The sequence below is a fragment of the Bubalus bubalis genome, chromosome 7, assembly GCF_019923935.1.
Source record: "Bubalus bubalis isolate 160015118507 breed Murrah chromosome 7, NDDB_SH_1, whole genome shotgun sequence".
In the NCBI taxonomy this organism is placed as follows: Eukaryota; Metazoa; Chordata; class Mammalia; order Artiodactyla; family Bovidae; genus Bubalus; species Bubalus bubalis.
In genome coordinates this window covers 97,657,740-97,683,972 of record NC_059163.1, presented here as the reverse complement: position 1 = coordinate 97,683,972, position 26,233 = coordinate 97,657,740, and the positions used below count along the sequence as shown (strand labels likewise).

General features: G+C 42.1%; 1 protein-coding gene and 1 pseudogene across 3 annotated transcripts in view; both read right to left on the bottom strand.

Annotated features, from left to right (window-relative positions):
• The window catches only part of SLC39A8 (solute carrier family 39 member 8), an 83,522-nt gene extending 63,124 nt beyond the window's left edge, over positions 1–20,398 (bottom strand). The window contains exons 1-2 of one of the 3 annotated variants that reach the window (XM_025290381.3): positions 20,229–20,398; positions 18,961–19,444 (exon numbers count right to left, since the gene is read on the bottom strand). In XM_025290381.3, the coding sequence (XP_025146166.1) occupies positions 18,961–19,179 (219 nt within the window). In that variant the 5' untranslated portion in view covers positions 19,180–19,444; positions 20,229–20,398. Of the gene's footprint in view, positions 1–18,960; positions 19,445–19,874; positions 20,047–20,228 lie in introns of those variants that run through there. The other 2 variants (XM_006070970.4, XM_025290380.3) reach the window with 2 other exon arrangements.
• A 5,129-nt stretch (positions 20,399–25,527) lies between these two features.
• LOC102414292 lies at positions 25,528–25,918 on the bottom strand (annotated as a pseudogene).
• Positions 25,919–26,233: the final 315 nt, after the last annotated feature.

The following is a 26,233-nucleotide window of genomic DNA, read 5'->3' as shown; positions in this document are numbered from 1 at the left end:
CAAGAGCCGGGAACTGGTGATTCAAATGCTCCATGCTGGTAGTGGAAGCCTTAAAGTGGAGCAACTGCAGGCGTCACTTCCAGGTTTGTTTATGATGCAACAATGGATCTGCCCAACCGCAGTTACAAGGAACTCCATACCACTTCCAAGATGCCTTGATATTGCACAACGTGTGTATGTGCTCAGTCACCCTCTACTAATCTTCTCTTGAACTTTTCCCCCTCTTAATTTCCTCTTTAGAGTTGAGTCATGAGTTGTCTAAAGTTTGAGAACATTCTTGAAGGATGATCTTCTAAGGTGTAAGAAGTGGCTAATCAAGTGATCCCAACTCTGTTTCCCCAAGATTTGTTCTTCTATTTTCCCTGTAGGTTTTCTTACTGAAGGCTTGATGGTACTGGAGCACTCCCCTCACATGATGTACACACATGTACATACACACACACTTGTGTGCATGCTCAGCAGCACTCTCAAAAGTCTTCCTTAAGACAAAAAGACCCTTTCCTGGATATATTATTTAAAGGAGAAAGAGACAGTAAAGAATCTGCCTTCAATGCAGGATACCCTGGGGAAGGTTCAATGCAGGTTCAATCCCTGGGGAAGATCCCTTGGAGAAGGAAATGGCAATCCATTCCAGTACTCTTGCCTGGAGAACCCCATGTACAGAGCAGCCTGGTGGGCTACAGTCCATGGGGTAGCAAAGAGTCGGACATGATTGAGTGACTAACGCTTTCACTTGAAGGGGAAAAAACAGATTACTACAAAACAATGTGTGTAAAATGATACCACTGCAAAAAAATAATAATAGTAGTAGTACCACTGCTATAAAACCAAGTTAAATAAAATCCAGAGATACATGCCTCAAAATGTTAACATTTTTTATCTCTGGGTGCTGAAATTATGGACGATTTTTTTTGTTTTTTCCTTTCTGCTTCTCTATGTTTGCCAATATTTTAAACATGCACGTATTCCAGTTTCAATGAGGAAAATAAAGTCAAATCATTGGGGTTTTTTAATCTTTTTCCAGGTTCCTCCAAATACAGTTAAGACATGTTGATTTTTTTTTCTTTTAATTTTTACTAAATAAAAAGAAATTTTACAAGCTTTGATACACTCTTTAAAACAGGTTTACAAAATTTTGACTTGACCACGGCTACCGACAAGTTTCTCAGCCATGCCCCACTCTCCATGCAGTTTCTCAAGTTTCTCTCACCTAAAAGCCCAGTGTGGTGTCAGAGCACAAACAACCTGGATTCTTGACTTCCTGATCCTGACCTGCCTCCTGGGGTAAGGAGGTAGTTCCCTAGGCCTCCTCCTGTTTGTTGTTAGGAACAAAAGGTCTTTTCAGTTCAGTTCAGTTCAGTCACTCAGTCGTGTCCAACTCTTTGAGACCCCATGGACTACCGCATGCCAGGCCTCCCTGTCCATCACCAACTCCTGGAGTTTACTCAAACTCATGTCCACTGAGTCAGTGATGCCATCCAACCATCTCATCCTCTGTCGTCCCCTTCTCCTCCCGCCTTCAATCTTTCCCTGCATCAGGGTCTTTTCCAGTGAGTCAGTTCTTTGCATGAGGTGGCCAAAGTATTGGAGTTTCAGCTTCACCATCAGTCCCTCCAATGAATATTCAGGACTGATTTCCTTTAGGACGGACTGGTTTGATCTTCTTGTAGCCCAAGGGACTCTCAAAAGTCTTTTCCAACACCACTGTTCAAAAGCATCAATTCTTCTGCACTCAACTCTCACATCCATACATGACTACTGGAAATACCATAGCTTTGACTAGATGGAGCTTTGTTGGCAAAGTAATGTCTCTGCTTTTTAATATGCTATCTAGGTTGGTCATAACTTTTCTTCCAAAGAGCAAGCGTCTTTTAATTTCATGGCTGCAGTCACCATCTCCAGTGATTTTGGAGCCCCCAAAAATAAAGTCTGCCACTGTTTCCACTGTTTCCCCATCTATTTGCCATGAAGTGATGGGACCAGATGCCATGATCTTAGTTTTCTGAATGTTGAGCTTTAAGCCAACATTTTCACTCTCTTTGACTTTCATCAAGAGGCTCTTTAGTTCTCCTTCACTTTCTGCCATAAGGGTGGTATCATCTGCATATATGAGATTATTGATATTTCTCCCATCAATCTTGATATATTAAATAAATATTTAATTTTTCTTAACATTAATTTCTATGATGGCAAATATCAATAGCTATAAACCACGCATACTTTAGTATATTGGTGTCTTCATGAATTTTTAAGATCATAAAAGATCCTGAGACCAAACGTTTTGGTCTTGGGCATAAGAACAACAGACAGGCCTTGACATGCCACTTAACTGACAAGTTGGGAATTTCTAACCAATCTTATTCCATCAATCTCTTATCCTGTTTATCTTTACCCCTCTCCCACACACAAGACTATCTCTACTGAAATGTTGGCATCATCACTCTTCTGCTCAAACTAAGCCCCTTCATACACACCAAAACCAAACACACACTTTTCCTTTTGCCAAGAGTCTAAAGACCTAAGACTGAAGACTTATCTGTCTCCAACCTTCCTTCCTCCCTTTGCCCTCCTCCAAAAGCAGACTTAAACTCTCTGTTTTAACCAAGCAGTTCTAATGTCACATGTTTTACTTTCACTGTGACTTTGCCTGCCCTAAGATCCCTACTTAGAATTATGAGATACTCCTCTCAAAGTATCCAGCTTCTATCTGTCCTACATTCGGCCCCCACTGCCTCTGCTTAATATTTCTATGCTCTCCAGACTCCCCCACTCATCGAATTTACACGTTCAGTACTTATTGTGTGCTTCCTTGTATTACCATCTGTTCATGAAAATGAGTATCTCTTTAATAAGATCATGAACATCTGGAGAGGAAGGCTGTCTTATTTCTTATCTGCCTCAACTTCCAGCAAAGCTTCAGACACAGAAGACACTCAACTTGTAACAATCACTGGCATGATAGATTAAGGAAAGGGAAGTGAATGAAGGATCAGAGACTAATACATAGTGTCTGAATATTAATTCTGAGAAATACAAAGTGATAACCTGAGCCATTTACCAGGAATTCTGAAGACTCAGATTTTTCTAGACATAAGTTGCTTTGCTCATTCTTTGAAACTTTCCCAGCATCATCTCAGTAGGGACTTGATAACCACAAATAAACTAATATTGACACCAGTGTTTACAAGTTGTCCTAAAAATTACAGCTGATCTGATGGGCTATGGAGAAAATCTGAGTCTAAATTTTGACCAAAAAACTCTAGAAATTTCAAAAATTGGAAGGAATAAAGACTTTATTATTTCCTTCTATTGATATGACATGTGGGTGAATCTTAACATAGTTTCTTTTCTACTATTTTTTATTAATATGTCTGCATCAAATAAATGGATTGCTGGTTTATGTTTAACTAAATGAGACATCTACGTTGACTGAAATAATTTTAAAAACTATATTGGAAGAAGATTTATTGTAAAAAGCTGAAGTTATTCATTCATTTAATAAATGAATGGTATTACCTGAATACCAACTATATGCTAGACACTATGCTAGTTACTAGGTTATGCTAGTAACTAGGTTAGATATCAATAACCTCATATACGCAGATGACACTACCCATATGGCAGAAAGTGAAGAACTGAAGAGCCTCTTGATGAAAGTGAAAGACAGTGAAAAAGCTAGCTTAAAACTCAACCTTCAAAAACTAAAATCATGGCATTTGGTCCCATCACTTCTTGGCAAATAGATGGGGAAACAATGGAAACAGTGATAGACTATATTTTCTTGGGCTCCAAAATCACTGCAGATGGTGACTGCAGCCATGAAATTAAAAGACGCGTGCTCCTTGGAAGAAAAGTTATGACCAACCTAGACAGCATATTAAAAAGCAGAGACATTACTTGCCAACAAAGGTCTGTCTAGTCAAGGCTATGGTTTTTCCAGTAGTCATGTATGGATGTGAGAGTTGGACTATCAAGAAAGCTGAGTGCTGAAGAACTGATGCTTTTGAACGCTGGTATTGGAGAAGACTCTTGAGAGTCCCTTGCAAGAATATCAAACCAGTCCATCCTAACGGAAATCAGTCCTGAATATTCATTGGAAGGACTGATGCTGAAGCTGAAGCTCCAATGCTTTGGCCACCTGATGCAAAGAACTGACTCACTGGAAAAGACCCCGATGCTGGGAAAGATTGAAGGGTCCCAGGAGAAGGGGACAACAGAGGATGAGATGGTTGGATGGCATTACCAACTCAATGGATGTGAGTTTGAGCAGGCTCTGGGAGTTGGTGATGGACAGGGAACCCTGGCGTCTTACAGTCCAGGGGGTCGCAAAGAGTTGGTCATGACTGAGTGATGGAACTGAACTGAACTGATGCTAATTACAGGAATACAGAAAGTGACTGAAGGACTTCCCTGGCAGTCAAATGGTTAAGACTTCACCTTCCAATGCAGGGGGTACAGGGTCAGTCAATGGGAGGAGCTAAGACCCCAAATGCCTTGCAGCCAAAAAAAAAAAAATCACATAAAAAAGAAGCAGCGTTGCAATGAATTCAATAAAGACTTTAAAATTGGTCCACATCAAAACAAAAAAATCTTTAAAAAAAAGAAAGTGACTGAGATAAACCCAGTCCCCAGCCTCACGATAGATCTCAGAGACTAGTACAGGTTCAGATTTTAAAAAATAATAATAAGTTATTACAGTATGGCCTGATAAGTGTTAGGGTAGATCCATTTATGAGAAGGAGACAGAATAACTAACCTCCCCTAAAGTAACAGGACTGTCCAAGTCTTCCTGGAGAAAACAACATCTAAGATGAGATGTGAAGAAAAAAGAAGAAATAAGGTTGGAGACATACAAGAGATAAGTGTAGGTACTAGAGGGCCTTAAATATCAGGCAAGGAGTTTAGATTTATTCTTACAGTAATTATAAGCCATCTGAGGATGGTGAAATGATCCGATTTGCATACTGGAGATATAAATCTGGCAGCAATGTGAAAGATAGGACAAGGGGCAGCGCGGAATGCAGTGAGTAGCAGCCTGCCGGGCACAAACACAATTCAAGATACAGTATCTAATTTAATCTCACAACAATCCCATAAAGCAGGCAAAACTCTTCTCCTTACACAAAAGAGAACACTCGAATTTAGAGATATTAAATAAGCAATGTTTAAGTTACTGTGACAGGACTTATGTGCATTTGACATGGAAAGTAGGGAGAGAGAGGCACCAAGAATAACATCCAGTTTTTCATCTTAGTCAATGGAGTGGACGGTGATGCTGATCACTGAGACTGATTACCAGAAGGTGTGGGTGGAGAAAGGATGGAGTTGATGAGTTCCATTTGGGACAGGTTTAGACCTGCTGAGTTGGGGAGGGGAGAGAGTTAGACGTCAATTGGCAACAGGATGTGCAAGCTGAACATCAAGAGAGAAATGTGGACCAAGCCAACCTATGCAAAAAGCATCCACAGAGAGGAGATAACTGCAGCCAGAGGAGTGACTGAGGTTGCCCAGAGAGTGTGCAAAACCAAAAGGAAGAGGGCTTGAGACAGAGCCCTGAGGAACATCAAGATTTAAAGGATGAGCAAACGACATAAATTGAAAAGAAACAGCCAAAGAGGTAAAAAATTCAAACCAAGGAAAGCACAGCTGCGGGCAAGGAGAGTGTGAGTTTCAAGGAGGAAGTGTTCAACATCATCAAAATTAATGGAGGTAAAGCCTGAGACTCTCCCATTGTATTTAGCAGTAAGACATTCTGGGTGACATCCTTTAGAGCAATTTAGAGCATCCTTTAGAGTGTTGGGGAAACAGCCAGACTACAATGCGCTGAGGTGTGTCTGGAAGGTAAGAAAATGGAATAGGCTTCATCTATTACTACTGCCCAAGTTATATATAGAAACTAAGGCACGAGGACCATGGGATATTCAGGGGATTTATAGCACAAGAGCCACACTAAAGCAACACCTGCTTAAAACCAGAACAATGGAGAAGAACTGAGGATTCAAAATTGGTACCTCTGTTCTCCCAGACAAATCTGGGCACGTGGTGATTTCTGCCAGAATACTTATTTGTGCCTCAGTTTCTGGGGAAACTGCTATGTTCTGATTCTCTGACAATACTGCTTGGAATATCAAATGTCAATGATCACGAAATAATATTGTCAGGTTGAAAAATAGCTTGTGAAGGAATTAACAATCATATTTTAGCACTAGACCTGACTACTGCAAGCAGTTCAGCAGGTGAAAACAATAATAATAATTTTTTTCTTGCTTTACTGGAAAAAAAAAAAATTGCACTGTTTCCAGGGGCTTCAAGAAACCAGCATCAGTTCTACCTTGACATCTAGGCACTTGGATAATATATGAGGCACCAAGAGTTTTGGAAAACAAACCAGGATTATATTCTTCCGTATGAGAAGCAACAGTGGAGAGAGCAAGGGTTTTGAAGTCGAGTCATTCTGGAGTGAAAGCCTCACTCTGCCATGTCTGAGCTATGAGGCTGAGGGAGGTCTCAGGGAGACTGGGTTTCTTTATGGAATAGCTAGAGTACTTACCCGGTGAGATGAAGAGGCTTATTGGGACAGTACATAAGAAGGTATCATGCCTGTAAGTGTTAACTACCACTACTACCAGCACTTGCTTCCTCTGCTAGAGTGAAGGTCCTAACTGAACATTTACTTAAATGGCAATCATTCCAAGATTAGAGACTTATTAATCCAGTGTCTAGACTTCCTCATTAATATGTGTAAGAAAAGTAACCAAAGGATATACCTGAATTCTGAGATCCCTGTTCCTAAAGAAAACTGCAGAGCATCATGATTTGCTACTCAAATTCAAGTACCTGATATCATCAATAGGATGCCTCCTTTAAGAGAAGGGTCCATGTGGCTTCTAACATATATGTTCAATAGTCATTTACAGCAGGGTGTGTGACCCAAATCAGAATCGAACTCCTAATTTTACCTCTCCTTTGAAGTTTGGCCTAACTTCTCTTTCCCTATCCCTGAAGAGAAATGTCCCTCACTTATCACTGTGAGACCACAGTGGCTCCTGTTCTCTTACCTACTTTCCAACTGAAAAGGTCAACTGAATCTGGAGAACCTTGGATTCTTCTGGCTTGCAAAACCCATATGGCGGTCTTGAACTTAAAACCACAATTACATCCTTTTCTACAAGTATAATGTGGACTTCCAATCATTCACATTTCAGTACTGATGTAAACTTTGGACAAGAATTATAAAACAAAAATTACAAACATAAAAAAATTATAAAACCCCTAAATAAAGCCTCTGAAGCCCTCTGGAAAAGAGGGAATGTTTACAATTTCAATGTCTATGGAAATACTCAAATTATTTCATTAGTCTCTAATGTTAACATTTGCAGGAGTTTAATACTACTGTTTGATGAAAAGGAAGAAGAGGCAAATAGTAAAGTCTTTCTCAAGAGGAGAATCACCATGGAAACTAACACCAAATTCACTGGACTGATGTAGTTCTCACTGAACTTTTTATTTCATTAATCCCTGCCCTCTTTTTATAGCAGTGCTTTCTTCAAAGTTGACTGATCCTAAGGTGCCCTGGCCTCCAGTGAAAGACAATTTTCTTGAAGATAGTTCAGTACAGTTCAGTTCAGTTGTTCAGTCATGTCCGACTCTTTGCAACCCCATGAACTGCAACACGCCAGGCCTCCCTGTCCATCACCAACTCCCGGAGTTCACTCAAACTCACGTCCATCGAGTCGGTGATGCCATCCAGCCATCTCATCCTCTGTCGTCCCCTTCTCGTTCTGCCCCCAATTCCTCCCAGCATCATGGTCTTTTCCAATGAGTAAACTCTTCACATGAGGTGGCCAAAGTACTGGAGTTTCAGCTTTAGCATCATTCCTTCCAAAGAACACCCAGGACCGATCTCCTTTAGAATGGACTGGTTGGATCTCCTTGCAGTTCAAGGGACTCTCAAGAGTCTTCTCCAACACCACAATTCAAAAGCATCAATTCTTTGGCGCTCAGCTTTCTTCACAGTCCAACTCTCACATCCATACATGACCACTGGAAAAACCATAGCCTTGACTAGACAGACCTTTGTTGGCAAAGTAATGTCTCTGCTTTTAAATACACTATCTAGGTTGGTCATAACTTTCTTCCAAGGAGTAAGCGTCTTTTAATTTCATGGCTGCAGTCACCATCTGCAGTGATTTTGGAGCCCCCAAAAATAAAGCCTGACACTGTTTCCATTGTTTCCCCATCTATCTGCCAAAAAGTGATGGGACCAGATGCCATGATCTTCATTTTCTGAATGTTGAGCTTTAAGCCAACTTTTTCACTCTCCTCTTTCACTTTCATCAAGAGGCTCTTTAGTTCCTCTTCACTTTCTGCCATAAGGGTGGTGTCATCTGCATATCTGAGGTTATTGATATTTCTCCTGGCAATCTTGATTCCAGCTTGTGCTTCTTCCAGCCCAGCGTTTCTCATGATGTACTCTGCATAGAAGTTAAATAAGCAGGGTGACAATATACAGCCTTGACGTACTCCTTTTCCTATTTGGAACCAGTCTATTGTTCCATGTCCAGTTCTAACTGTTGCTTCCTGACCTGCATATAGGTTTCTCAAGAGGCAGGTCAGGTGGTCTGGTATTCCCATCTCTTGAAGAATTTTCCACAGTTTATTGTGATCGACACAGTCAAAGGCTTTGGCATAGTTAATAAAGCAGAAATAGATGTTTTTCTGGAACTCTCTTGCTTTTTCCATGACCCAGCAGATGTTGGCAATTTGATCTCTGGTTCCTCTGCCTTTTCTAAAACCAGCTTGAACATTTGAAAGTTCACGGTTTATGTATTGCTGAAGCCTGGCTTGGAGAATTTTGAGCATTACTTTACTAGTGTGTGAGATGAGTGCAATTGTGTGGTAGTTTGAGCATTCTTTGGCATTGCCTTTCTTTGGGATTGGAATGAAAACTGACCTTTTCCAGTCCTGTGGCCACTGCTGAGTTTTCCAAATTTGCTGGCATATTGAGTGCAGCACTTTCACAGCATCATCATTAAGATATTGTAAAGCCATATCAACTAACATAGTATTATAATGAAAATAACTATACATTGAGTACATAATTTGAGCCAGGCTAAGTATTTTACATGCACTGTCTTTTTACTTGCTATTTGAAGTAATACAGGAAAAATACAGCTTCTTTGTTTGACTTACTACACATAATACACTAAATATAGAAGTGTCTAAAATATAATGAATGCTCAGTAATTATTATTATTGTTCATATATCTTAGTTCACAACTACCCTATAAGTTTCATTCTTTCAGTACACAGATGTGAAAACTGAGGATTAAGGAGGTTAAGTCACTTGGCTGTGATTCCCCAGCTAATAAGTGACAGAATTAGAATTTCAGCCCAGGCCTGGTCTAACTATCAAGACTAAATTGTTAACCATTTTGTTGTACTCTCTTCTATAGTTAGAGACCTAAGAAACCCACTGAATGTATCGATGACAAGTGTATTATTTTTGAACTAGGTTCACAGAAATAAAGCCTTAGAGGCCTTATCAAGGCTTGCCTGAGTTTTTTACTCTATTCAGTTAAGTATAAATAAAGTAAGGTACTAAATATTTGGACTTGGAAGGCATAATACTACTTTTCAGGTTAACACCTTTGATCTAGAATTCACAGATTTTTGTTTTTGTTCTCCTTAAACTTCAGGCCAAGAAAAACAACAGAGGATCTTTGGAAGGATATGGAAACCAAATTAAACAAGGCTCCATTCTGAAGATTTTCTATGCTCCGAAATTCCATCATCACAAAGGTAATTCAGTGATAGTTTCATTTCTTTATAAAATAAATCTCAAGACTCAGCAAACCCATTTGGCTCCTGAGACAGACACTGGGAACAATTGGAGAATAAATTAGTTTCAATATTCAATTACGAACAAGAATCTACCATCACCTGGAACTGGAAATGGGAACACTCTCTGAAACCTACAAGTTTCTCAGGTTTTATAGAGTTTTTTAACAATCTTTTTTTTTAACAAATTGCATTGTAAATGATCCTAATATAAACTGTGTGCACTTAGTAATATGGACAGTCCCTTGAGGAAATGCCACTCTGAATCTAAGTAACTGGCAAACTCTTATTACCAACCACATTAGACTAACCCTCACTGCAGGTTGCTTTGCTTTTCCCTGAGAAATGTCAATCCTTCACAACTTCAGGCCTATTTCCCATGCTTATTTATATTCCTATTTTCTCCCCCAACCTCGTTGGTTGTTGTCATTCAGTTGCTTACTCATGTCTGACTCTTTGTGACCCCATGGATTGCAGCATGCCAGCCTTTTCTGTTCTTCACAATCTCCTGGAGTTTGCTCAAATTCATATCCATTGAGTCAGTGATGCCATCCAATCATCTCATCCTTTGTCTCCCCTTCTCCTACCCTCAATCTTTTCTGGCGGCAGGGTCTTTTCCAGTCAGTCAGTTCTTCACATCCGGTGGCCAAAGTATTGGAGTTTCAGCTTCAGCAACAGTCCTTCCAATGAATATTCAGGGTTGATTTCCTTAGTATTGATTGGTTTGATCTCCTTGCTGTCCAAGGGACTCTTTCAAGAGTCTTCTTCCCCAAGCCTCTACTATCAGCAAAAGAAATAGAACCTCGAGGATTCAAATGTATATTGAATGTAAAGAAAAAATTCTTAAGCTGCAGTCATAGTTGAAAAGCAATGGGTTTTTATGATGGGAAAATGAAGACTTTGCCCCTCAACATCTCCCATGGTGGGCATCCTTAAGAAACAGAAACATGGTGTGAGCCATGAAAAGCACAAAAACCCCAAATCTCCCACCCAGCTACTCCACTTTGAACATCTCTAAAGAGAAATGAAGATCTACCTCAATTAAGGGGGAAAGTTTATTACGCCCTCTCTTCATAACTGTGTTAGAGTTCAAACTCTCACCTTAGTGGCAACGAGAGTCCAAGAGTTAGGAATTCTGTTAAAATACTCTGCTCTTTCCCTCATTGCTTTAACTCATTCCAAAGCACCAAAGCACAATCCTCTTTCTCCAGTATCATGCAGTCAGCAATGCAGCTGCTTCACAGGCATGAAAAAGGAGGACTTGCAGGATTAAGAGGAGAAAACTACAGTGTATAATATAAGTTATAAGGGTATACTGTGCAGTGTACAGAACATAACCAGTATTTTATAATTATAAATGAAGTATAATTTTTAAAAGCTGTGAATCACTATATTGTACACCAGTAACATATAGTATTGTACATCAATAAAAAAAGAAAAAAGATGATTAATTAATACATATAAAAAAGAACTATCTGCCAGAGAGAATATGGCACAATTTTTTTAAAAAAAGAAGGATGTATACTCTAAACTGCCAGAAGAGAGAGTAAATTCACTGGTAGAATTCTTCTGGAGTAAAAGTGAGAACAAGACTGAAAAATTTAACACTAGACATGCGTATTTCTCCCATTCCCACAATCTATCCACAGAAGAAAGAAGTTGATTAATATGCCATTCTCCAGGAAAACTTTGCAACTCAGAATTAGAACTATTGTTGCCAAAATATTTTCTCCAAGAAAAATTCAACATATAAGAAAGAAATAAAATAAATTTTCCTTCTATTAGAGAATTCATGGAACCCACTGGAAAATCCATCTTGTGATTAATAGCACAGACATTTGGTACTAGCAGATGTTCATCAAGTAAGTATTTTAAAAGCCAAACCAAACAAGGAAAATTCTCCAAAAAAAAAAAAAAAAAAGAGAACTGACTGACTAGTAACTCCTTCTGAGGTGTTTCCCAAAAGGCTCCCTCACTCTTTCAACAATTAGAGCATGCTACCAAAAGTGTTCATTTGGCAATTAATCACACACAGTCTTGTAATATGTCTGGTAATATTTCTTTCAGTGATTATTTAACTATTGCAGTTTTGCCTTATATATTTCCCACAAGTTCCCACCTATTTCTTAGATTAAAAGCTCTCTGAGGACAAGGACCCATCATCATCATTATAATTTTTTTGCCCTTAAAGTGATCAAGCAATGTAGCTAGATAAGTAATTGAAAGTGAAAGTGAAGTTGCACAGTCATGTAGGACTCTTTATGACCCCATGGACTGTAGCCTATCAGGCTCCTCCGTCCATGGGATTTTCCAGGCAAGAGTGCTGGAGTGGATTGCCATTTCTTCTCCAGGGGATCTTCCTGACCCAGGAATCGAACCAGGTCTCCCGCATTGCAGGCAGACGCTTTACCGTCTGAGCCACCAGGGAAGCCCAAGTAGTTGATGGTTAGCCCAAAATCTGAGGTAATAGTTGCGCTGGCTAGAGACAGTATGATTTTCTAAAGTAAAATTCAAAAAATCCACTATTAGTATCGTCAACTACAAACTGGCACTTGCCAAGAGCATTGCCAGCGGCTCAACATCAAGGACATTTGCCACCTGCATCTGCAGAGATTGAACCCTGCGCTGCTCTAGCTGCTGACCTTCAACACCCCCTGAGGAAGCTCAGGGTGGAGTGAGGCACTCTGTGCTCCAGGCACTCTGATGGAACAGGTCTTTGGATAGTCAGATATTTTCAGGAACTGATTTCATAAGCCAATCTTTGCATCTCCTCATATCTAGAAAAGTACTAAATCCCTTCATGATGACATCAGCTCCTAATAACTAGCAGAAAACCTTTTGTAAAATGAGTGCTTAATTGCATTGAACTCCCCCTTCACCAAAATATTATCTATTGACCTTCCCACACTGCCTCTTTGGAGCAGTCTCCCAGAACTAACTGAGGTGCTATCTCCTCGTTTGCAGTCCTCATTTTGCCCCAAATAAAACTTAACTTGCAGCTCTCAAGTTGTGCATCTTTTTTAGCCGACAGGATTTAGGATCGTCTGAGGTTCTACCACTTACTGTTTGATTTTTGTTGAGTTACATAATCTCTCAGAATCACAAATTTCTCCTGTGTAAAGTTAATAATGGTATCCTTATCATAGGATTGTTGTGATTTTGAAATGTGTTAATACAAATAAATTGGTTAAGAGTATGTCATACAGAAAAAAAAAAACAATAAATCCTTAGCTATAATTATTTATTTTATGTACACAAGGGCCTATGTGACTCCTAGGGTAGTGGGTGAAGATGCAAATTTGGGAGTTAGTTATGGAAAGAATGAAGGGTATTTCCTCATATAGATTACCATCATCCTTGGCAAGGGAGCAAACTAAGCTCTTGACATCATGGTCAAGTGAGCTATGAGTGTCTCTCATTTTTTCAAAACCTTTTAGAAACAATGATCACACTGTACACAGTCAAGTTAAATAGAATGATATAATAAGTCAGTGTAAGTCCATTGTCTCGTAAATACAACCACGCCCTTCCATCCTGCCATTCCAGACAGTTTTTCACCTGAAAGGCATTCCTAGGACATTGATCCCATCATTTTTCAGAACATAAAAGAAAGAAAGAAAAAAAAAAAGAGGGCAACAACAGATGCTTTCTCTCATCCATCTACAATCTGTGCTTCCCAGCATGTCCTTCATCTAATGCACTGTTACCCGCTTGCATGCCAGGAAAAAGTACAATAAACAAGCTATGCATACAACATGCATGTAATAACCACACACACATGCTCCTGTGTTTGCTACAGACCACCAGCCTGACCCCACTGAAGTAAGCCAAGTTATCTCCCTGCCTCTTCCTCTGGCATCCTCGGGCCATAAATTAATGAAAGGAAAGGTCTAATAATAGTTACATGACCACTACAGACAAAAGGCTGCAGTAGAAAATACCTGTCTTTGGGACTTTTTTCCTACTCCTCAGTCATGGCTGCTCTCCCAGGAGAAAGCAGAGCCTTTATGCTACCTCCTGATGGCCTCTCCAGGTTCAAGCGATCATTACAGCTCCTGCAAACCACTGCAATTTCCTCAGCTCCTGTCTCGACCCACTCTGACACATTCCACACTTTCATGCAGAAGAATTTTCTAAGAACACAAGTCCGATCTCATTCCACTTTTGTTTAAAATTCTTTAATCAAAAATCTCATTCTATTATACATTGTAGTCATACGTGCATTATGTCATACATCTACCTAGAAACTAAAGTCATGTGAGGGCTCAAACTGCCTTACTCATATTAAGCAATCTTCACTCATTCATTCAAAAATATATATAATGGGAAATTCCATGGCGTTCCAGTGTTTAGGACATGGAGCTTTCACTGCTGAGGGCCCAGGTTCAATCCCCGGTCAGAGAACTAAGACCCCACCTGGCTTGGCTAAAAAAAAAGTGTATATATATAATATACGTATATATATTATATATATACACATATAATGAATATATGTTGTGTACCAGGCATTACACTAGCCCTTAAAAAGATGAGTCAGATCATTCCCTTCAATTTATTCAAAATCATATCAGAGGAGGAGAGGACATTCAACCATGTGAACAGAAAATTAAAATATATATAAATTATTTACATATTATACTACAATTTCAATATATGTTATGATTGCAGAGGCACCAATTAATATAGGGGCTTCTACTAAACCCCTGAACAGGCTAAGAAAGGCTTCTTGGAAGAAGTACTGTCTAAACTGATACCTAAAGCATAAGCAGATGTGTATGCAGAACCAGGAACTACCAGCAGTCTATGAAGACTGGAGCAGTAGCAAAGGATAAGACTTGGGAAATATACAGGAACCAGATCGTAAAAAGACTTAAGCCACTTTTAAGTGTTCAAAGTTTGTCTTAAAGGTATTTAACTGTTCTTAAAAAATGAGCAGTATGGTTAGGTTTGTACTTTTAAAAGACCACTCTAATTAGAGTACAGTAGTTATTCAAAATATTTCTAGAACACATGAATAGCTAAGTCTCATCAGCATAATGAAAAAAATTCAAGAATTCAAAAAAAGAGAAATTGGCAAATCAGCGGTGGCTGTGAAGTCCTAGAAATATTTTATGGAAAAAGTGTATCCGGGTTTTTAAAAGTGTAAGATTTTGAGAGGGTAATTCAAGGAAATGAAGGATAACCCAGCTGGGAACAGGAAACGGTGCAAGGAAAAAAATGAGGTAAAAAGTGCTTGAATAAAAATATACGGTGAAGTCATAGAAGAGTAACTAGTTTAATGTAGTGAGTGCTAGATCTGGGCAGGTTAGGTTGATATCTCAGGGTTAACCTTGCTTGCAAAGCCTCAAATGCCAGACTCCAGATTTAGACTTCACCAGCCAAGAGAATTCATGGAGGAGAACTGAAAGGAGAGAGGCATACTCCAAGTAGTGCTTTATGAAGATTGACTATGAATTAAAAGATGTTTTAAAACAACCTATGAATGAAAAAAAAAAGATGCAGGAGCTATGCTGGAAGATTTGTATCAAATGAAAAAATGCAGTTTGGAGAGAGAAGCAAAAGTCAAAGGCTGAGTGAAGGCGGGAAACAAAGGTTGCCTCACACGCCAACCTGCCACACCCACACCCCCATCACCCCCACTAACCCTCCCCAGGAGACTGATTTAAATAGAAACATTTCCTGCAGCTGAGTGTGATAATTTAGAAATTAGGGGTTTTGAAGGAGAAATGAAGAGAAAAGACCACTTGGAGAATGAGATAGGACTATCAGAACAAACAAAAGGTGGCGCTGAGCCCATTCTTAAATCCCCTCAATTAATCACCCAGGGTGTTCACTCAGTTGGGGCTTCCCTTTGTATTCTACACTTGATCTTAGCCAAAAGGCCAAGAAGCGATCCCTTTGTATTCTAGAAACTCCCTCAGATAGAGCAGACCTACACTTTGTCTTAGGCCCCAGAGACCCATTTAGATAAAAGAGCTCCTTCCTCTCACTTGTTTGGCCTACTTCTTCTACCTGCTCTTTGTACCCTCAGAAACCATAAGAAGCAAAACAGTAAACTCAATCATTCTATTGTCTCCAGTTTGAACTCAGGTCACTTTGATCTCCCAAAGCAACAAGCTAATTTAATAGTACTTGCTGAAGGCAATGGCACCCTACTCCAGTACTCTTGCCTGGAAAATCCCATGGATGGAGGAGCCTGGTAGGCTCCAGTCCATGGGGTCGCTAAGAGTCGGGCAAGACTGAGCGACTTCATTTTCACTTTTCAGTTTCATGCATTGGAGAAGGAAATCGCAACCCACTCCAGTATTCTTGCCTGGAGAATCCCAGGGACAGAGGAACCTGGTGGGCTGCCGTCTATGGGGTCACACAGAGTCGGACATGACTGAAGCGACTTAGCAGCAGCAGCAGCAGCAGCACATGCTAGCAAGGTAATGCTCAAAATCCTTCAAGATAGGCTTCAGCAGTATATAAACCGAGAACTCCCAGATATGCTGCTGCTAAGTCGCTGCTAAGAAACAACGTCATTTGTAAATAGATCTCATATAAGATTCAATAAATCCCTGGCCCAAAGAAATAAATTCTATCTTTTCAACTGTCCTCAAAGTCAGAAAATCATGTTTTTCACATATATTATTATTCTACTTTGTTGCAGGTGAGGAAAATGAAGTTACCTTCTTTAAGGTATGGAGATATTAACAGCCCTAAATTTTGCTCAAAACTGGATAGTCTCCTGCTGGAGCAGATGTAAATGCCAGCAAATTAACAGATTCTTCTGGAATGGCATTTCACTGGACATGATTTAACTGATGATGGTTGTTATCAGTAGAACTTTTTAGAACATCAAACAGATGTTTGCTAGGTCTGATCAAGTGATAAATTTTCCTTGGCTTCCCTTTGTTTCCAAAGTAATTAGGGGCTTTTCCCCATCTCTTTTTGATGTCCACAGAGGCCATAATGAGGGTAGTTAAATACGCAAACAGAAGAATGAAAAACAAGGTGTCAACATACATATAATTTACCTATTGAGGTACCTACCTACTTATAAGCTGGGAATCATACTGCTAACAAACTTAAGCAACTTTCCTAAATTATTTAGGTATATTTTCCACTGTCTTTGTCAAGGTGTGGCTCAGGGGTCTTTTGTCCCTTTATAGTTCATCAGCATCTTCAAACATTGCAAGATAAGGAGATAATTTAAGTCAAAACAATGTGTAGGCTACAGATATGCAGCTGCAAGTCAAGTCCCCAGGCATCTTTCCAAGCATATGACTGACCACTCCTGCTCTTATCTAGAAATGCTTTAGTCAGCTCAGCTGTTCCCTTGATTGAAGAGTCTGCAACTAGATGGAAAATACTTACCAAGTTAGTTGTTTGCCTTATTTTCTAAAACATCAATATAATATGAAGTCATTTCAGCTTTTCCAATGTATTATTTCTTAGCCATTACATTCTGGTATGTAATGCCATGCAAGAATCAGATAGACAGTTTACTAAAGAACTTGCATAAGAAGACCATAAAACCCTTCTAGATCAAAGGACACGCACTCTGATACCTCATGGCATCAGAATCTTATACTTCTTATGTACTGCATGTTTCAATTGAGGTAAAATATTTCTAACAAAATGAATGCCAAACTATAAGGTTATCAACAAAGAATTTATCTGATTAAAGGGGCCTCCCTGGTGGCTCAGCTGGTAAAGAATCTGCCTGCAATGTGGGAGACCTGGGTTCAATCCCTGGGTTGTGAAGATGCCCTGGAGAAGGGAAGGGCTACCCACTCCAGTATTTATTCTTGCCTGGAGAATCCCATGGACAGAGAAGCCTGGCGGGCTACAGTCCATAGGGTCACAAGAGTCTGACACGACTTAGCAACTAAACCACCACCACCACCCACTCCAGTATTCCGGCCTGGAGAATTCCATGAACTGTATAGTCCATGGGGTCACAAAGACACGACTGAGCGACCTTCACTTCACTATCTGATTAAAATTTCCCTAATTGTAATCGAAGGCCAGATACGTTGGGAAACTCTAGATTTCCAGGAGTAGAGTAACAGTATAACATTCCCAAACATTTTTTGACGTTCCCAAACATTCTGGACCACAAAACTTTTTGTAACACAAACTAACATCACCCAGAAGTGACAAACAATATGGAAAGTACTGAATACTGCCATTCATCATCAGTTATCACTGGAACCACAGCAGAAGGGGGGGAAAAAAACAATCAAAGCACTGAGTTAACAGAGTTTTAAAAAGGAGAGGGGATTTTGGAGGAGGATGCTAAAAGCACACTTTGCTTATTTCACAACTTAGAGAAATAATCATAGGCTATTTATTATGGAAATAATGAAGAATCTCTAATACCCTTTTTGAAGTTTACTGACAGGTATGGTCTTAACTGCGCCTAGGTAACTTAGGGTGATCCTTAAATCTTAGGAATTACCAAACGCCTAAATAATGCTGTGTATCTGTACTAAGATAGGTTTTTTTCTTTTTGTTTGAATGAATGAATATTAGAACCAAACTTTTGACCTGATAGATGAATAAAAACTGGCTCTAAACCCAGTTCCATCACCAGCTGACGTGTGATCTTGGTCTCGGGGCCCCCTCGGCCTCCTGGTCTCTATACAATAAGCCCTTCAGCCCTAAGTGCCTCCTGTAACTTACAGGGGAAAGACAGAACTACATTATACCTTGCTAACAGCTGTTACCCACCAAGCAGCTGTTAACGGGGGTGCCTGTGAGCCACTGTCTCTGCCAGGAAGACTTCAGTACGCCATTCGTATCTCAAACGCATCTCTCAAGGTGCTTCCCGCACTCAACTACTTCATAAACTTTTGCATAAAATCTTATAACCACAAGCGTCCGACGGCTCAATTCATCGGGCATAAAACTGCAGTTTCTGGTTCCCTCGTCACCGCCAGCCCTTTAACCTCGGCTAGAAGGTCAGATCCAGTTAAAAAAACAAAACAAAACAAAAAACAGGACCCGCCTCACACTTGAGAGACAAAACCAAGTTCTTTCTCCTGCGCTGTCCCCTTTAATCAACGTTCAAGTACAAACGGACGTCTCCGGACACCCCGGCGTTTGGGGAAGGGCGGCCCGGCCCGGCCCTACCTGGTTGAAGTGCAGGTGTCCGGGCTCGGGGGCGCCCTCCACGGGGGCGGCTCCCAGACGCTCCAACAGGCGCCCGAGCTGCGCCGCCGACAGGCTCCGGTTGGCGCCGAACACGCTCAGCACATCCTCGCTGAAGGCGAGCCAGGGCACCTCCGCCTCCCCTCCGAGGCCAGCGGCCGCCAACAGCAGGAGCCCAGCCACCGCTCGACCCGGAGCCATCGTGGCCGCGGTTGCGCCTCACGGGCCCAAAACGGACTAGAGCGCACAGGGACTGGACGGGCGCAGCCTCGTCGGTGCCCAAGGGCTCCCGTCAGGCGTCGGCGCCGGTCCGGGTCAGCGGTGGCGCGGGGCGCACCTGGTCCTCCGGCGCCTTCGAAATAGCAGCAGCCCGCGACCTGCCGGGCATTGAAGTGGCGGTGCAGCCGGGCGGGGAGGGCGAGGTGGGAGCGATAGACAGAGCGGGCCCCCGGGCCTCCTGGAGAGCCTGAGATAAAAAGGACAAAGGGGGACAGAGATAAAGGTCACCCGGCTACCCGCCGGTCGGCCTCGGGAGCATTGCGAGACCGGACCCCTCGGACGCCCCGCCGGGCTTGGGGCCAACTGCCCCGGAGCGGAGTTTGCAGACATTCCAGGATTAGCTTGCAGTGTGAAGACACATGCTCCTTCCGGATCTAAAGCCCCAAATCACGTCACTTTTTAGGAAGAAAACTACACTGGCTACAGAACCCCACCTCCCCTTCCTTTCTTTCTGATTAGTTCCATCTGCAAACTTAGAAGGGGTGAGGCGTGCAGTCCCCAGCCAGCTGCAGGAAATGGCCCCTTCGGAGTTCTGGGGTTTGACCTTCTAAACGGGACCCTCCCTCTCCCAGATCTCCCAGATCTTCCTTGGCAAGCAGAGAAGTAGGTGAGCTGACCTGCTAACCTCTCACCTCGCCTGTGTATTTCTGCGTCTGCTTTTGTCCACGTAAATCAGTCCCTCTCTCTCTCCTTCTTTCTTCCCTCCACTCCCTCCCTCCCCCTCTCTCAACACTATCCCCGGCGAGTCCGCGGTAAAAACGCTGAGCTCCGGCCCCGCGCTCTTTACAAATAACCAGAGGAGGAGGGCCCTATCCCCGCCTCCCCGCAGCACGTGGTGACACGCTCGCCGGCCTGGACTCCCGCGCGCGTCCATGCCGGGGCGCACAGCCGCTGTCGTCCGCTCTTGGCGGGCGGGGCGCACTCCTACCCCCAGCGGCGCCGGCTCCCCACCCTCACCCTCGGGGAGTTACCTGAATGCCACCTCCCGGTCGATCTCCCTCGCCTCCTTTCTGACCTTGGTGGTCTCTTTGTTACCTTGTTGAAACCAGCTTCCTGAAATGGAGCCTGGAACCCTCAGCATTGTCTAAGAGATTAGCCGGAATTGCTTTTTTGTCTTACTTCTTAAAGTCAAGAGAAAAAGGAAACCCAATCTGCAGCGGCGGTGGCGAGCTCAGAGCCGGCACTGCTCTACCCGGCCCTTCCTGACGCCGCACGGGATATCCGCAGATCAGAGTGAATTGTTTGTTTGTTCAGATGAGAGTTCAAGAAAAGCCGACTTAGGTGTAAGGTCAACAAGTTTGTGTAAAGTGTACGCGGTGTTTGAGGGCAAAGGTTGTGTCTGGTAGCTACCACTGTCCAGAAATAAACTGAAACCACGATTCACTGTGACAGAAAGACGGTAAGAGGAATTCAGAGCGCTGTTCTTGTACTTCACGGGGGAGAGTGCACGGCTTCCTAAAACTGCACGTTTTAAAAGAGGCATTTAGATCCAGACAAGGGGCAGGCAATCTCATTTTCCACGAGGAACTTAGATGACGGAAGAAAGAGACACGGAGAGAAAATTCCAGAAGGATGATCTAGGGGGACATATCTGCAGGACTGTCCCTATGGAGAAAATTTTGTTGTTGTTTAGTCACTAAAGTTGTGTCCAACTCTTTTGTGACCCCATGAACTGTAGCCCACCAGGCTCCTCTATCCCTGGGCTTCCCAGGCAAGAGTACTGGAATAGGTTGCCATTGCCTGTTCCAGGGGATCTTCCCCAGGGATCAGAACTGCATCTCCTGCTTTGCAAGCATGCTTTACCACTGAGCCACCAGGGAAGCCCACGAAGAAGGTTTGCCTGTGTTCTAACCAGAGAGCTTGGAAGGCAGCAATAAGAGGAAAAAGTTACCGAGAGGAAGATTTCTGCAGAAAATAAGGCACAACTGCTTTGGGAGGTAGTGATTTCCCCATGATTGAAAGTGATTCAAACTCATGGGTATGTAGTAGGATTCCTGCCTTGGAGGAGTATCAACAAAATGATCTTTAAGGTGTGTCCCTTCCAATTATGAAATCTGTGTGTTTGTTGTTACTAATTTACAGAATTACATTGGCGCCAAAGGGCAAGTATTTCACCAAGGGCCTGAAATACGTTCATATCACACTTACGTTCTTAAATTACACAACTGATGGGGGACACTTCAAGATTTTTCTTGGATCCTTACATATAGCTTGTTGCCCATTTTTCCTTTTGACCCCAATAACTCAAGGTGATTCTTGGAAATCAATGAATGTTCTAAATGATTCACCTAAACCCAGCAAGTTGTTCATTCCTACTGGAACTGCAACATGGATAAGATGTTGAACTTTCCACAAATGTGAATGGGTTTCAAGTAATACAAATTTTATATTGTGGATTTTTAAAATAAAATTTTATTCATCAGCTATTTGGCTCTCTCTCTCACATTTTGCTTGGATGGGCTGGATGAAGCACAAACTAGAATCAAGATTGCTAGGAGAAATATCAATAACCTCAGATATGCAGATGACACCACCCTTATGGCAGAAAGCAAAGAAGAACTAAAGAGCTTCTTGATGGAAGTGAAAGAGAAGAGTGAAAAATTTGGCTTAAAGCTCAACATTCAGAAAACGAAGATCATGGAATCCAGTCCCATCATTTCATGGCAAATAGATGGGGAAACAATGGAAACAGTGGCAGACTTTATCTTGGGGGGCTCCAAAATCACTGCAGATGGTGACTGCAGCCATGAAATTAAAAGATGCTTGCTCCTTGGAAGAAAAGTTATGACCAACCTAGACAGCATATGCAAAAGCAGAGATACATTACTTTGCCAACAAAGGTCTGTCTAGTCAAGGCTATGGTTTTTCCAGTGGTCATGTATGGATGTGAGAGTTGGACTATAAAGAAAGCTGAGCACCAAAGAATTGATGCTTTCGAACTGTGGTGTTGGAGAAGACTCTTGAGAGTCCCTTGAACTGCAAGGAGATCCAACCACTCCATCCTAAAAGAAATCAGTCCTGAAGATACATTGGAAGAACTGACGTTGAAGCTGAAACTCCAATACTCTGGCCACCTGATGCAAAGAACTGACTCATGGAAAAGACTCTGATGCTGGGAAAAATTGAAGGTGGAAGGAGAAGGGACAACAGAGGATGAGATGGTTGGATGGCATCACCAACTCAATGGACATGAGTTTGATTAAACTCCGGGAGTTAGTGATGGACAGGGAGGTCTGGCATGCTGTTGTCCATGGGGTCGCAAAGAGTCAGACACGACTGAGCGACTAAACTGAACTGAACTGATATACATTTTGCCAAACCATCAATCTTACATGATGATAAATAGAATGAATAATCAACCTGCTCGGCATCTTTATCAAAAACAGTTAATGTAAGCATGCTATAAAAGACAGTATTCAAAAAATGTTACTAACAACCAAATTGGTGAGGCTAATTTCTAGATCTAATGAAATACAGTCACCAAAATACTACTTACTTAATGTTTTAGGGCCTAAAATATAGCATTATATCAACAATTTCATTATTGAAGAAAAGAACTTCCAATTTAAAATATAAGGTATAATGTAAAAACTAATTTATCTCAGAAATGTGCTGTAAAGGTCCAATAATTTTAAATGATAATAATGAAGAGAAGAGTGCCAAGAACACTGGCCACGATGTAGAAAATTGTTCTTTCTCTTTCTGTGTCACCTGGGAAACCTGGGAGAGTCATTTGACGCTCCTCTGTCCATGGAATTCTCCAGGCAAGAATACAGGAGTTGGTTGCCATTTCCTACTCCAGAGAATCTTCCTGACCCAGGGATCAAACCCAAGTCTCTGGCATTGTAGGCAGATTCTTTACCATCTGAGCCACCAGGGAAGCCCCATTTGACCTCACCAGGTCTAAGTTCCCTCATCTATGAAACAATAAAATTGGGCTAGAAGCACAAATATTCACTCCAGCTTTTTCATTTCTAAATGTCTAATTTAGAAGTCATCTATCGGGGCGGGTGGGTGGGGCATGAAACATCTAGAAGAGAAATAAAAGTTCAATTCTCCAATGAAAAGGGTATTTAACTTCAAATCTTATTAAATTTTCTTAGTCCAAATCTTTTGTTACTATTGCAGATGAAGCACATTGACCACTTTTAAACTTTTCCATGCATTCATTTCCCTCTAGAAGGACTAATGAGCAAACCTGGGAAATGGTATGTCCTTTTCCTTTTTTCCCCTCCTTTCTCTTCTTCTGGAGAAGGAAATGGCAACCCACTCAAGTACTTTTGCCTGGGAAATCCCATGGACGGAGGGGCATGGTAGGCTACAGTCCACGGGGTCGCAAAGAGTTGGACACGACTGAGTGACTTCACTTTCACTTTCTCTTCTTCTCTCTTCCAATCCTAAAGAAGTCATCCTCAGGAGCATAGCATAATAAATAATATCTGTATGGAGGGCAGTCACAGTGGCCCAAAGAAGAGTGTTGGAACTCAAACAAGGGAAGAAGGGTACCCAAGTGGGAGGGAAATTCAGCGTGTGCAGTTAGAGCCCAAGCAGGGTGACAAGGTGTCAAGATTGGGGAGGAAACTAGAAATCAGAGGATGCCTTCCTAAGGTGGTAAGAGCGTCTTCAAGTACCTCCACACACTATGTCAGCACCCAAGTATGATGAGTGAAGCATCCTTTCCAGTATGATTCATCAGAGCCCAGGCTGGAAAGGAGGGCTTCAACAAAAAGCAGTGACATGGTGTAAGGTATCAAGATCAGAGCAAGGGTTATACAGCACCCTTGGTCAGAGTCTGAGAGAAAAAGAAGCTGTCGAGTGTCGAGTCAGAGGCTGGGTGGGTGAGGAGGGCATTCCTGCACAGAATGTCTGAGGTGGACAAGGGTGAGGAGGGAGACCCTGCCAAGCAGCCACACCAGGGTACCAGGGTCTGTGCAGTGAAGACGGCAGTCTGACATGGGAGATGTGATAGTGTGATTTATAATCAGTTCGGTCACTCAGTCATGTGCGACTCTTTAAGACACCATGGACTGCAGCACACCAGGCTTCCCTGTCCATCACCAACTCCCGGAGCTTGCCCAAACTCGTCCATCGAGTTGGTGATGCCATCCAACCATCTTATCCTCTGTTGTCCCCTTCTCCTCCTGCCTTCTATCTTTCCTCATTGGTCTTTTCCAATGAGTCAGTTCTTCACATCAGGTGGCCAAAGTGTTGGAGCTTCAGCTTCAGCATTGGACCTTCCACTGAATACTCAGGACTGATTTCCTTTACAATTGACTGGTTTGATCTCCTTGCAGTCCAAGGGACTCACAAGAGTCTTCTCCAGCACCACAGTTCAAAAGCATAAATTCTTTGGCACTCAACTTTCTTTATGGTCCAACTCTCACATCAATACATGACTACTGGAAGAGCCATAGCTTTGACTAGACAGACTTTTGTTAGTAAAGTAATGTCTATGCTGTCTGGGTTGGTTATAGCTTTTCTTTCAAGGAGCAAGCGTCTTTTAATTTCATGGCTGCAGTCAACATCTGCAGTGATTTTGGAGCCCAAGAAAAGAAAGTCTATCACTGTTTCCATTGTTTTCCCATCTATTTGCCATGAAGTGATGGGACTGGATGCCATGACCTTAGATTTTTGAATGTTGAGTTTTAAGCCAGCTTTTTCACTCTCCTCTTTCACTTTCATTAAGAGGCTCTTTAGTTCCTCTTTGCTTTCTGCCATAAGGGTGGTGTCATCTGCATATCTATCTGAGGTTATTGATATTTCTCCCTGCAATCTAGATTCCAGCTTGTGCTTCTTCCAGCCTGGCATTTCGCATGATGTACTCTGCATATAAGTAGATAAACAGGGTGACAATATACAGCCTTGACATGATGTATAATAAGAAAAACATATTTGTCTTCATTTCTGTTTCTGGCACCAAGCTCCTAAAAGCCTTGGAATTTCCTAGGTGATGCAAGTGTTAAAAAGGTGACTTTTGGACCCCACCTAAGGATGAGGAAAACCAGCCATGTGATGAGAGGGTTTGAACTTTCAATTTGACCCACTGAACTTCTTGGGAGAGGAGAGCAACTGGAAGTTGACTCATTCACTAATAGTAAGTGGTTAAATCAATCATGCCTATGTAATGAAAGTGAAAGTGAAGTCGCTCAATCATGTCCGACTCTTAGTGACCCCATGGACTACAGCCCACCAGGCCCTCTGTCCATGGGATTTTCCAGGCAAGAGTACTGGAGTGGGGTGCCATTGCCTTCTCCATTAACAGCAGCTAGGCATATTATATTTACTTGGAACTGGTATACTTGGTGACAGCCTTAGTGCCCTCGGACATGGCGTGCTTGGCCAGCTCCCCAGGCAGCAGCAAGCACACGGCAATCTGGATCTCCCTGGATGTGATAGTTGAGCGCTTGTTGTAATGCACCAGGCGCGATGCCTCGCCAGCGATGCGCTCGAAAATGTCTTTGACGAAGGAGTTCATGATTCCCATGGCCTTGGACGAGATGCCAGTGTCCGGGTGGACTTACTTCAGCACCTTGTACATGTAGACGGAGTAGCTCTCCTTGCGGCTGCGCTTGCGCTTCTTGCCGTCCTTCTCCTGGGCCTTGGTCACAGCTTTTTTAGAGCCCTTTTTAGGGGCAGGAGCAGACTTAGCCAGTTCAGTCATGCCTATAATGACAACACCCAACAACACAGAATGAAGCCTTTGTAAAAATCCAAAGGATTGGATTGGGAGAGACTGCAGGTTGTTAAACACAAGGAGATTCACCTAGAGTGGTGCATTCAGAGAGGGAAGAAGTTCCACCCACTTTCCACAGACCTTATCCCACGCACCTCTTCCATCAGGCTGTTCCTGAGTTACTTTTTGTAATAAATGAGGGATGTGTTAAGTGTCAGTTGTTGGGCAACCTTTTGCAACCCCATGGACTGTAGCCTGCCAGCCTCCTCTGTCCATGGAATTTTCCAGGCAAGAATACTGGAG